Source organism: Oncorhynchus mykiss, chromosome 11 (genome assembly GCF_057628025.1).
Source record: "Oncorhynchus mykiss isolate SJ-2025 chromosome 11, ASM5762802v1, whole genome shotgun sequence".
In the NCBI taxonomy this organism is placed as follows: Eukaryota; Metazoa; Chordata; class Actinopteri; order Salmoniformes; family Salmonidae; genus Oncorhynchus; species Oncorhynchus mykiss.
Genome location: NC_143032.1, coordinates 61,625,800 through 61,638,910, shown reverse-complemented (window position 1 = coordinate 61,638,910; position 13,111 = coordinate 61,625,800). Strand labels below are relative to the sequence as shown.

At 44.7% G+C, this 13,111-nt stretch overlaps 1 protein-coding gene across 7 annotated transcripts in view; it reads left to right on the top strand.

Annotated features, from left to right (window-relative positions):
• Positions 1–13,111, top strand: part of LOC110535075 (EMI domain-containing protein 1) — a 107,314-nt gene that overhangs the window by 88,728 nt on the left and 5,475 nt on the right. For all 7 annotated transcript variants that reach the window (XM_090190794.1, XM_036935959.2, XM_036935960.2 and 4 more), the window contains 6 exons: positions 3,933–4,049; positions 7,954–8,043; positions 8,901–8,953; positions 9,100–9,162; positions 9,275–9,319; positions 9,628–9,672. In XM_090190794.1, coding sequence (XP_090046920.1) covers positions 3,933–4,049; positions 7,954–8,043; positions 8,901–8,953; positions 9,100–9,162; positions 9,275–9,319; positions 9,628–9,672 — 413 coding nt within the window. The remainder of the gene's footprint in view (positions 1–3,932; positions 4,050–7,953; positions 8,044–8,900; positions 8,954–9,099; positions 9,163–9,274; positions 9,320–9,627; positions 9,673–13,111) is intronic.

Here is a 13,111-nt window from a genome sequence, read left to right as displayed (position 1 = left end):
ACTAGACAACTAGACAAATGTGTCTTGCCATAGAGATCTGGCATTTACAAAATTGTACTGATTGGCCCAAGGTGGGAGCTGTAGTAATTCACAGAAATGTGTTAGTCACAAGGTGCATCAGTGGTGGGGGACGACGTGTTTATTGTTGCCTTGTTTATAGGGTTTCTATTACAAACAATTTGCTCCCCTATATGCTGAATTCTTCCTGTACATTGCACATACTAGAAATGATAACATTGACAAAAATGTGTTTGATGTTACTGTAACCCTGAGCCTTATGAGAGCATGTTTGGTAGCAAGAGTTTAGGAGGAAGGGAAATGAATGATCTCAGCAGTGGTGTAAAAGTGGTTCAGACAGATTCATAAAGAGTCAAGGGGAGACTGTTGTCACACTCAGGGACTTCCGCAGGGAGGGAAGCAGTGTGAGGTTGGAGTTAGGGTTGAGGTGTGTGGAGCCGTGCACTGATGTATTTTGGGTTGTTTTTCCCTGAATCAGCGCAAAGACAGGACATGTGTTTCCTGTACAGAAGAACTACGATTTCCTTACACGCATGCACGCACACAGGCACCCAGACACACACACACGCACCCAGACACACACACACACACACACACACACGCACACACACACACACACACACACACATATGCACACACACAATTTTACTCACACCTTGACACTGTAGCCCACAGCTGCTCCAGGGCCCCATTATCCTGCTGGAAAAATAGAGCCTAGTTTGCCTTAACGTCATGCTAACACACAGACTCTGGAGATGGAGCCACTTTGACTACCCAGCTGTGCCACTGTGCTGCTGACCATGGGTTATGGTCCTTCAGGTGGAATTGAGTGTGTGCAGAACCACAACACAGTCAGTCTTTGCATTAATGTTTACTAAAGCAAAGTGAAAATGAATCAGCGAGGTGTCAAATCCAATTAGAGCAGTAATAACACATTACAAATGACCCTCTTCTATGCCAAGTTATTCATAGTTGATAATACAATCAATGATAGCTGTTGTCAGTTGCATCACCCTCCAGAGCATTATTCGGGTTCACAAGGCAAAGAGATAGGAGATAGAGGGTGTGTGTGTGTGTGTGTGTGTGTGTGTGTGTGTGTGTGTGTGTGTGTGTGTGTGTGTGTGTGTGTGTGTGTGTGTGTGTGTGTGTGTGTGTGTGTGTGTGTGTGTGTGTGTGTGTGTGTGTGTGTGTGTGTGTGTGTGTGTGTGTGTGTGTGTGTGTGTGTGTGCAAAGCATTACCTCAGGAAAGTGCAAACAATGATGTCAGATGTTGTTGTGGTGGGGAGGTGAGGCACTTTGTTTGGGTTTGTGGATGGAGCAGGCCAATCCAGCTGGGCCACAGGGACAAGTCACATCTCAGCTTTTCTTTCTCACCTTTTTTCAACAAAAGGAGAAACCGATGTGGGAGGGAGAGAGAAACACTTTCACGAGCTGGCTTGTTGGGACTGGTTGTGCACACACACACAACCGTGAGCGCTCTCACACTCCGGCTCATGCAGATGCAGACAGCATTTAATTTATTGCGCACCAGTGCCGCTAATATGCTCCAACATTTAATAGTGTTTATTTGAGTTTTCCCAGGTCCTCCTTTGAGCTCCCACACAGACATTAAGAGCCTGTTAATTAAAGCTGAACAGCAGTCAGTCGCTCAGCCCGCTCTCTCCTCTCCTTGCCTGCTGCTGATGTTAACCACCAAGCACAGAAACCTAATACACCATGCATCGCTCACTTCCTCTCTCCCTTCACATTCTCTACTATACATCTATACAGCCCTGTCTGTACCCTACCAATTTGTCTAGGTTCACCAGGCCTCCCCTGCCATTGTGCGGCATGCCAGGAAAGGCAACACAGGGTGAAACCTCTTCATCGTGGGTTCACCTATCTGGTGCCCTTTGAAATGATGAAAATACTCAATGAAAAATCTAATGATATACCAAAAGAGAATAAAAGTTTCTCTCTGGACACCGGGCACTTTCCCCACTGCACTAAAAACTGAAGAAACTTCTGAAGAAAAGTAATCTAGATTCTTCAGCTCTTAGCAATTTCCGGCCAAAATACCTTCCATTTTTAAGCAAAATTCTGGAGAAATTGGTTTTCATACAACTAAATCATTTTTAAAGTGCCAACTGTATCTTTTTTAAATTCCAATCTGTTTTTTGTAGTTTTTGTGCCCACCACAGCACAGCCTTAGTTAAAGTGGTACATTATCTAATGGTGGTGTCCTTCTGGACAGACTGGAGAGGTGGGTTGGCCTCTGGTCCAGCTCTAAATTGGTTTAGAACCTATTTAACCGGTCAATAGTTTTTTTGTAACCGTTGGTGAAGATAACTCAGAGAAAATGCATATCACATGTGGCGTTCCACAAGGTTCCGATTTTGGGTGCGGTACTGCTCAGTTTACATATGTTAACCCTTGGCAGCCTTGTAAGAAAGCACAGCATATCATGACTCAGGATATGACCCAGATGCAGACACAGGATGCGGATAGTACAGTTCTCAATCATTTATTATAACACAGGGCAAAGGGCAGGTCGAGGGCAGGCAGAGGTTCGTAATCAGGTCAGAGTCAAGCAGGTACAGGACAGCAGGCAGGCTCGGGGTCAGGGCAAGCAAAATGGTCAGAGTTGGGAAAACTAGGAAACAAACACTTGAGAAACAGGAAACCGGGAAAGCATGCTGGTAAGACCTGACAAGACAAGACAAACTGGCAACAGACAAACAGAAAACACAGGCATAAATGCTCAGGGGATAATGGGGGAGATAGGCGGCACCTTGAGGTGGGTGGAGACAAGCACAAAGACAGGTGAAACCGATCAGAGCATTGATTTTCACTACTATGCAGACGATACAAAACTTTACATTTCTGTGTCACCAGAGGATATTAACTCCACGGATAAATTATTAAACTGTATTAGTGATTTAAATACTTGGATGGCTCACAACCTCCTCCAGCTAAATCAAGACATGACGGGAGTACTTATTGTTGGAGCCAAAGCACAGAGAGAGAATCTGGCTGTACATTTTAATTCACGGGCAATAAAGATAAAACACCAGGTAAAAACCTAGGTGTCATTTTTGATTCTGAACTCAATTTTGAATCACATGTGACCAAAATAGCTTTTTACCACCTGAGGAACATTGCCAAGGTGCTGTCATTTCTCTCTCAGGCGGATGCAGAGAGCTCATCCATGCTTTTATTACAAGCAGGCTTGACTACTGTAATGCTCTCCTGTCTGGTCTACCCAAGAAAGCCATTGGTCAACTGCAAAACGTACAGAATGCTGAATGCAGAATGCTGACCAAGACCAGACGTAGAGCACACATCACACTGGTTTTAAGGTCTCTGTACTGTAAAACATACAGAATTCTGCAGCACGGGTACCGACCAGACGGAGAGCACACATTACACTGGTTTTAAGGTCTCTGCACTGGCTGCCTGTGAGTTTTAGAATTCATTTTAAGATAATTCTATTGGTTTTTAAATCAACCAACGATTGTGCACCCCAATACATGTCAGACATGCTCTTAAGTTATGTACCCAGTGGGTCCTCAGGTCATCTGGCACTGGCCTTTTAAAGCCTAGGACCAAGAGGCATGGAGAGACAGCCTTTAGTTACTATGCCCCCAGCCTCTGGAACAGCCTGCCAGAGAACCTGAGGAGGCCGAAACTGTGGACATATTCAAAAGACATTTTAAAACACACCTTTTTAGCTTTGCTTTTCCTTGGGGTGCTTTTTAGTCTTATTCAGTTTGTATTGGTATTCTTAGTTTTTTATCCTAAAGCTTGATTTGATTTGAATGCTGTCCCAATGCTGATTCTTGCTTTTGTCATGGAGTTTTTTCCTACCCTTTCCATTGTTGTCATGCCAATGCTGTCCCTCAGTGAAACAGTGCGGTGTATCTCCCCTCCCCCAGGACCCAAAGGTCCATCAGGTCTTCCAGGAGAGAGGGGTCTACCTGGGCTTCCTGGACCTCCTGGACCCCCTGGACCCCAGGCCCCAGCCAGCGCCCGCATCCCAGAGCCAGACCGGGGTAAGAGAAGCACCACTATACCCTAAAGACATATCCATCACCACACACAATCAGATTAACAGTTGTGTTATGGACCACTCAAATCATTTGTTTATAAATATAATCTTGGTGGGGCAAAATATTGTTTTTATTTTTCATGCATGGGCTACTAACAGCTTATTACACAACATACACTTATTATTACTTTCTTAGCTACAGTATACATATCTCCCTGGCATACAATACATTTTTGGACTCACCTTGTTGTGCTGTGCTCACTTGAACAGGAAGGTGGGGCGGCAGTTCTTCGTGGGGCACATTTTGTCATCAAACTTTGTCATCAAAGTTATTCCCTGGATTTATTATATTTTCAAGACAACTCGGATCTCTGAAAAAGGTCCAATCATGATGACGTCAGTGATCTTCAGGTTGGAGCTCTAGAAAGAAGCCCAAGTTCCCGACTTGGAATTCCGAGTTGGATGACCGTTCAGAACATATTTTCCCAGTAGGAGATCGTTCCCAGTTGTCTTGAACTCACTGAAGTCAGATTTCCCTGTTCTGAGTTTCCAGTTGTTTTGACCGCGGCAGAAGTCATGCTGGATTGACAGCATGGCCAATGTTGAATGTTTATCCTTTTAAGTTTGGAAAAGAGACCCACACACCCACTCCACTGAATACCAGGCTAGTGATTGCTTTGCAATGCTTGCAGTTAGCCACTGATTCCTTCAAAATCACTCATTGTTGAATTTGCGAATTCCAACATGTTGTGTAATGTCCAATGGCCGATGAGCACCAATACGATTTATCTATAATTTCTATTACATTATTTCTCTTCATATGACAACGATTAAAAAGGATTTGCCAGTAGATTGTCAACTAGATTCATGATAAAGACAACTAGATTCCTACCTAAGAGTTTGAAAGTATGATGTCGAGATGATCAGTCCAATCAAAGCTGCTGTAGATATAAGATGATTTGACATTTTATCTGTGGCCAATGACCTTGAGCCTTATAGGATGGGCACTTCTAATGTAACTCTATGGCAGCGCCCAAGAGGCTTGAATTTTCGAGCTCTACTCTTAGATTTGGTGGTAACGTATTGTCCCCATGACTGACAGAACACTGAGCCAATAACGGCACAACTAGAGAACATTACCAACCCCTACGCTCCATATTTTCCACTGGCTACCCCACCACAACAGAAAGCACCGAGCTAGGCTGAAACACCTGCATTTTGGAGCTACCTTACTCAAGAAAGCCAGAAAGAGACAACGTTTCTATGCAGCTTAATTAACTTTTTTTTACATTGTTTGCCCACTGATATGTTACACGTATTAATGCCAAAATAACATGCAAAACAGGCATGCCCCACCTGCCCTGAATGACAGGTAGCCACTGTCCATGGGTAGGCCAATGTGCTTGCCTTGCAGCCCTAAGTGCTCCATACCACCCTCGCTCATGCCCATCTGGGTACAATTTTCCATTCAGTGGGTATGTGTGAATATGGTAAACCATTCTAGTGCAGCTCATGAGTTTTCACACCCCAGTATTATGGACTTGGAGATGTCCCAGAAGAAAAAAAACGGATGGATAGTCAGCCCCTGTCAGACAACCACCCTCACCCCTCCCCTTCTCACAATAGGTGGTCTTTTTCTGGGCCAAACTGGAGGAAGTGACCTCAATCCGCACATAATCAATTCCAAAATGATTGGAGCTGCAGAGACAGTAGTTTTCGTGAGAGGTGTGGGCTGAGGATTCTACCTTGCTTAGATCTTTAAATAGGTGATACTGTTTATTTCCACTGAAAATCAACATGTTCCCAATGTCTATTACATTACATAGAGTCATGATGAGCATCTATTTGAGTTAGAAGGGATGGAGGGAGGGAGGGAGGGAGGGAGGGAGAGCGAGAGAGAGAGAGAGAGAGAGAGAGAGAGAGAGAGAGAGAGAGAGAGAGAGAGAGAGAGAGAGAGAGAGAGAGAGAGAGAGAGAGAGAGAGAGAGAGAGAGAGAGAGAGAGAGAGAGAGAGAGAGAGAGAGAGAGAGAGAGAGAGAGAGAGAGAGAGAGAGAGAAACTGAAGGAGAAACAGAGAGAATGGCAAAGGGAAAAAAAAGTAAGGATATTAGAAAGAGACAAATGTATGCAATGTGTTTTAACGGACTCTCCCTCTCACCTGTCATGTGTGCCTGCCAAAGGCCTGAGAGGAAGGTGATTGAGTGGTTGAGAGGGTCTGAGTCTGGGGAGAGAAAGAGAGCGGCAATGGCTTGACCCAAACGTCACATGCTGGGATAAGGACCTGTCCGCCGCTGATGTCACTCAGCCACTTCCAGATGTGGCGTTGAACCAGCTGGGGGGGGTTCATAAAGCCTCACTTAAGGGTTGGAGCCCAGGCAGTGAGAAGGGATGAGGACTGAGAGTATGAAATGTGTTGAACAGTGGAGCCCAGGCAGTGAGAGGGAATGAGGACTGAGAGTAGGAAATGTGTTGAACAGTGGAGCCCAGGCAGTGAGAAGGGATGAGGACTGAGAGGAGGAAATGTGTTGAACAGTGGAGCCCAGGCAGTGAGAAGGGATGAGGACAGAGAGTAGGAAATGTGTTGAACAGTGGAGCCCAGGCAGTGAGAAGGGATGAGGACTGAGAGTAGGAAATGTTTTGAACAGTGGAGCCCAGTCAGTGAGAAGGGATGAGGACTGAGAGTAGGAAATGTGTTGAACAGTGGAGCCCAGGCAGTGAGAGGGAATGAGGACTGAGAGTAGGAAATGTGTTGAACAGTGGAGCCCAGGCAGTGAGAAGGGATGAGGACTGAGAGTAGGAAATGTGTTGAACAGTGGAGCCCAGGCAGTGAGAAGGGATGAGGACTGAGAGGAGGAAATGTGTTGAACGGTGCACAGATGTGTAGGTTGACAGAATAATTCTAGCTGTGGGTAACTTAAGGTTGGCATTGAGAATTCTGAGACTGTGAACTGTTTCTTTCACACCAAAGTGAAAGCAGCAGATGCAGGGGTTATGTGCTAGGCTTCCTTTGGAAAACCCTGGCTTATTGGCTGTCCCGTCTGGATCTGGAGGCTGGAATCTCCTGCAGCAGAATTGGACTGAACCCTCCAACTTTAAGCTGGGACAGGGTCACAGGTAGAGAAGAGGAGGATAAGGGGATGTAGGAACCCAGCCATCTTAGAAGATCATATGCATTACATTGTAGAACACTGTGGGGTTGGAAAGGACATGGACAGAGACTCACTATCAGAGAGGGTGTTGAAGTACAAGAGCTGGAGATGAAGATAAAATCATGTTTCAATAGAGACAGACAGGCAGGTGGACGGACAAGCAGACAGGTAGGCAGGCAGACAGACAGACGGACGGACACCTCTTTTCCTGGGCTATTGTTAGCAAGGTTATGTGGGGCTGGAACAGGGATCAGAGTCAGTCTGGCAGCTGGAGGATGTGTCTCGTTGACAGTCCTTCCCCTCACTGTGGTACTCCATCAGCACAGTGCTACCTGTCAGCCTGAGACAACCCTTTAAAACCACACACTTACATCTTTCACTGGACATTTCCTACCCTTCTCCCTCTCTCTTTCCCTACAGATAGATATAGGTCAGCTCAGAAGTGCTCTGTCAGCACAATGTCAATGGAGGTGACACAAGTCTTTCTTAATAAGTACTGTACCATGTGTACCTGTAGGACATGAAGTACACATACAAATGAGTGCAAACAATGTGATAATTATGATATTCAGCCATATATATATATATATATTACATTTACCTTTATGAAAGATGGACAGTGTAAAGGTTTGATACTTTATGGGGCTGAAAGAAGCCTGAACATTTGTGCGAGAACATCGCCCCCTGTAGGTACTTTTCAGGTATGTGGTTCAGCCCTCGTTTGTCCTTTTTATTAACCACTCAATCTTCTGTATTCCAGGTCAGGGCAAGGAGCTGCTCCTCTCCAACACCTTCCCTGACCCACGAGGGATGCCTGTCCAAGGCCCACAAGGCCCTGCTGGACCTGCTGGTCAGTATGTCTGTTTTTCTCTCCTGGTCGCTAGCCACTAGCCAGTAACATATTGGTTTCATTATCCTGTCAGTGTAGTGATTAAATTCAGTATTAATTTGGGTTAATACTTAAAAGTCTCCATTCTCTGTCAGATTCACTGAAACACAACTCCCCTGTCCTCAACTCTCATCTGGAGATGCCTGACTTCCTCTTTAGAGGAAGTTGGATTTGCTCCCAGTCTCTCAAATGTTGGATTGATTTGTTGTTTGCCTGTCCCTCTTGCCTCAGTTTGCATCAACAGTGTTCCATCAAATCATTTGTCAAGATGAGCCTTTTCCATTCTCATTTTTAAAGTGAACTGTCAGTGAGCTTCGGCCAGCTCCTACTATTGATCGGATTTTGGATAAGACTTATCCAGCATCACTTCTATCATGACCAAACAAGGAAGATTTAAGAGTGTTCATTATAACATTATAACAAGCATGTCCATATTTGTAATGGTTTGCCATGGCCAGTAATTCTATACACACCTATGGTGAGGGTAAGAATAGAAAGACAATGTGGACACAGTTGTTAGTATTCATCTGAGATTTCTGGATATTTTCTTACTTTGTTTATAGTGGTTTATGTCATAGTCCAAATACCTTTGCATAATCTGATTGTCTTAACCCTGCATCTGTTCCTCAACACACATGTAACATGAAACCCTTTCCTATCGTTCATCCATAATTCATCATTTTTTCCTCCTTTATTTTGTCTCTCTTTTCATTCTCAATTTGCCTTGTGTGTCTGAGAAGAACCTATCTTGGCCTATAAAGGCAACCTGACCGAAAGGCTGCCTATTAGGTTGATGCTCACAGTCCTTGTGTATACAGGTCCTCCAGGCCCCAAAGGCCCCGTGGGACCCCCTGGCCCAGCAGGACAGAACGTAAGATTTTGCCTTAGGATTATAGTGGGCAGTGTGTAATGGAGCAATGGAAATAATAATCATATGAGTGAGATTAGATCCACTTACTGTCCACTTTAACAAATGTGTATGTGTCTGTTTGAACCTTTTCTCCTGTCTCTCTACAGGGGAAGTCAGGTGCCCCCGGGTTACAGGGCCCGGTGGGGCCAGAAGGAGAACGTGGGGAGAGAGTGAGTACCATGCACAGGCCAGGGCCCAACCACACCTAATGTTTCCTCCCCATTCTTTCCATCACCTAGATAGAGAGACAAAACTCCTTCTAACTAGCCTCTGGCTTCCTAGGGTCCTCTGGGTTATCCAGGAGAGAGAGGTTTCAGAGGAGAGCCGGTAAGCCACCTACTTCCTGTCTAGCTGTGGCCCTAATGAGTGTGGCAAAAACCAACACGTCACACCTGATTACACCATGGTCAACTATACAAACCAGTGATCTCACAAACTCGGAGAATGGGTTTTACTGCTGCTATTTCACCAAAAGAAAGGGAAAGGGAGATACCTAGTCAGTTGTACAACTGAATGCATTCAACTGAAATGTGTCTTCTGCATTTAACCCAACCCCTCATAGTCAGTACTTTCATGCCAGTGATAACTAGTTATCACTAGTGTGCCATTACTCTTGACTCAATGTTTCTATACAGGGAGTAGCAGGAGCCAAGGGAGAGCCAGGACAGAAAGGCCTGCCGGTAAGACCACCAGAGATGGGGCCGTAGCTCACCCTGTGCCTCACTGACTCTCACTGGGCTGTATAGGACCAGGAGCCAGGAGGGGAAATAGTGGCCGATTCCCAATGTCTTTCCTTGATTCCTTGTGTCTTCTATCCTTGCGTCCTTCTCAAAACTCATAGGAGGAGAATGTCTGAGGGGAGGAACCTTGGGTCTTCTCCTCCAATGGGGTTTGATAAGGATGCGAGGAAAGAGGATGCCAGCAATTGAGAAAAACACATTGAGAAGTAGTCAATTTCCCCACTGTATGCTGTGTAGACAATTATTCTGTGTCTGTCTAATCACTTATTTTCCTTTGCCTCTATCTCATTTTACAAGAACAATCTAAATGTAAGGGATTTATGAACCAAGTCACCGCTTGGTCCTTTTTATGATCCATGTCCAATCACCACATTTACATATTTATTATTTTTATCAAGTTTACTTTCCACTTATCTATATTGTTATTGGTGTTGTTCTGCAAATCGTCCTGCACTTGTTTTAAAATGTACTCAATTACCCATAGTATGTCAGTTTGCGGCATGTGGGATTGTGTTTTTTGTTGTTTGTGTGGGCTCTGTTATGATGTTGGGATTATTGTGGTTTTTTGGTCCTCGGGGTGTGCTGTGGGGTGCTGCCCCTTGTTGAAAACACTGTCCTACTCCTGTCTGACCCTAAAGCTGCCTGACTCCCTCTGCAAGCTACTGTCTCCATGGTTACCTTTCACAGTCACATTCTGAGCATCTGACGTTGGCATATACACACACACACACACACACACACATACACACCTGCTGTTCCTACATCACGCATACTAAGGCATTTGCTGATTGAGGGAAAGAAAATAGAATCTAAAAGAATCTGTTGAGTGTCATGTAATACAGCATTGTATTATTGAGTATATTGAGGATCAATATTTGGTCATGCCATGCTTTTACAAACACTTCTACCAATGATATAAATGATGCCAAGGATGACATGTTCATATGTCAAGTCATCTTGTGTACAGTACGTACTGTTTATACATTGTATAAATTAACGTTGGTATGTGTGGAATGTATATGCCAAATCACTCCATATAGAGTTATTGTGGGAACCGTGGTGGTGGGTTAGTGCTGGGTGGACTGGGGTTGGAGATGTGAGTGGATACAGCTATCCTCCAGTGTCCCACAATGCATGGCTGCATGGTCCCATCCTTAGTTACTGCACTGTTTTCCATCTATCTCTTGCTTGCCAAACTCATATGTAAACGTTTTAACTTAGTGTAACAATTCATCAATAACACAGGAACCAGGCAAGGTCACTCTAAATTGTATCTCAAACCAAAAATATATTTCTTATCTCCTCAATGGTCTCACAATAGCCCCGTTATCCTTTCAGCTCTAATCTGCTCCTCATCAATCAACCATGACTCAGAGGATCTTGTTATTGTGGAAACGTACAAACTGGACAAACAAAAACACACTGGACATTAGTCTTTGATATGATTTATTGATATAGCTTAATGAAATCTTGCCTGTTGTTCCGTAGAGGTTTGTCCTTTGCTCGTTAATCAGTTTATTTCTTGACCCAAGAGAAAAATACTCAGGCATCCATACTAACGTCATATTGTGCATGCATTCTTTATCAACTGTCACTGACATGATTGCTTTTGTCTGTTTTCTTTCTGTTTATTTTTTTCAATGTTTCATATTTATTTATTAGGGGTTGACTCATAAAGCCAGTGGGTCTTTCTTGACAAGTAGATATTGATCTGTTTCTCATTTTAAACAGACTCAATAAAAATAGTAAAGGTTTACTGGCTTTATTTGGTGAGCATGTTTAATACAGTGAGTGATGGATGGGCAGCTATTGTGAACTCAGCTCTAATAACCGTTATGTAGATACAGTATACTGAGACTTCAGAAGTTTATTTTCAACCGTTTTAGAAAATCCCTCTGAAATGCAACAGAAACTTGCCTGGCTGAATAGCTGCTCATCTTGATCAAGTCCAGAAGGAATGCAGATGGCATGGTCAAACCTGAAGCCCTGGACCGTCTCCTCCACTTCTGTTATGTCAACAACATGGGAATGTCCTGTGATGTGCATGCTGTTTTTGCACAGCATGGCAAAGACTGGCCTGGTATGGCAGCATGGCCAGAGAATGAGGGAGACAGAGAGATACAGGGGAGGGATAAGGTACAGATGTAGGATCTTAATTTGATCACTATTTTGTGGCTGAGAATCTTCCTGCACCGCAGGAAATGCAAACTTAGTGTATTCAAGGTTTAAAAAGGCTTCTAAAGTTTGTAATTTCCACTTTAAAATGTCAGACTTGATTTGCCCTAACGGAAAATGTATCAATCACTACAAAAAAATGTTAATTCACATAATAATACACACATTTCCTGTTGCTGCAGGAAAATGTTTTCCTGCTGTAGCAAAGTCTCTCAAATTGTCAGGTCTACTCCCGCTCCACCTCTCTGGCACTCATTGTCATCAGTTTATTCATTATTACACACACCTGCCACCATCGTTATGCGCACCTGCGCCTCATGAGACTCACCTGGACTCCATCACCTGCCTGATTACCTCCCCTATATTTGTCACTCCCTTTGGTTCTTTCCCTAGGCGTTATTGATTATGTTCCTGTGTTATATGTCTGTACGCTACTCGTGGTTCTTGTTTTGTTCCATGTTTGTTTATTTATTAAATTCACTCCCTGTACTTGCTTCCCGATTATTAGCTTACTCGTTGGAGAATAACGGCTCGATTTTTATTTTTACTGGTGACGTTTGGTCCAAGGGCGGCTGCTGACGCAACCCGGGGATGCCTCAGCCAGCTCGTCAGGCTTCCATGCCTCAGCTGGCTTGACAGGTTCTCAAGCCTCGGTCGGCTCCTCAGGCTCCCATGCCTCGGTCGGGATCGTCAGGCTCCCATGCCTCGGCCGGCTTGTCAGGCTCCCATGCCTCGGCCGGCTTGTCAGGTTCCCATGCCTCGGCCGGCTCGTCAGGCTTCCATGCCTCAGCTGGCTCTACAGGTTCTCAAACCTAGGTTGGCTCGTCAGGCTCCCATGCCTCAGCCGGCTCTACAGGTTCCCGCGCCTGGTCCTCGGGACCGTCCCTCTGGTCACGTCTACTACCGCTCCCCCTCTCTGGCACTCATTGTTGACAGTTTATTCATTATTACGCATACCTGCCACCATCGTTACGCGCACCAGCGCCTCATGAGACTCACCTGGACTCCATCACCATCCTGATTACCTCCCCTATATCTGTAACTCCCTTGGGTTCTTTCCCCAGGCGCTATTGATCCTGTGTTATGTCTGTACGCTACTCGTGATTCTTGTTTTGTTACATGTTCGTTTATTTATTAAATTCACTCCCGGTACTTGCTCCCGATTAGTAGCGTACACGTTACACAAATGAAGATCCTACATCTG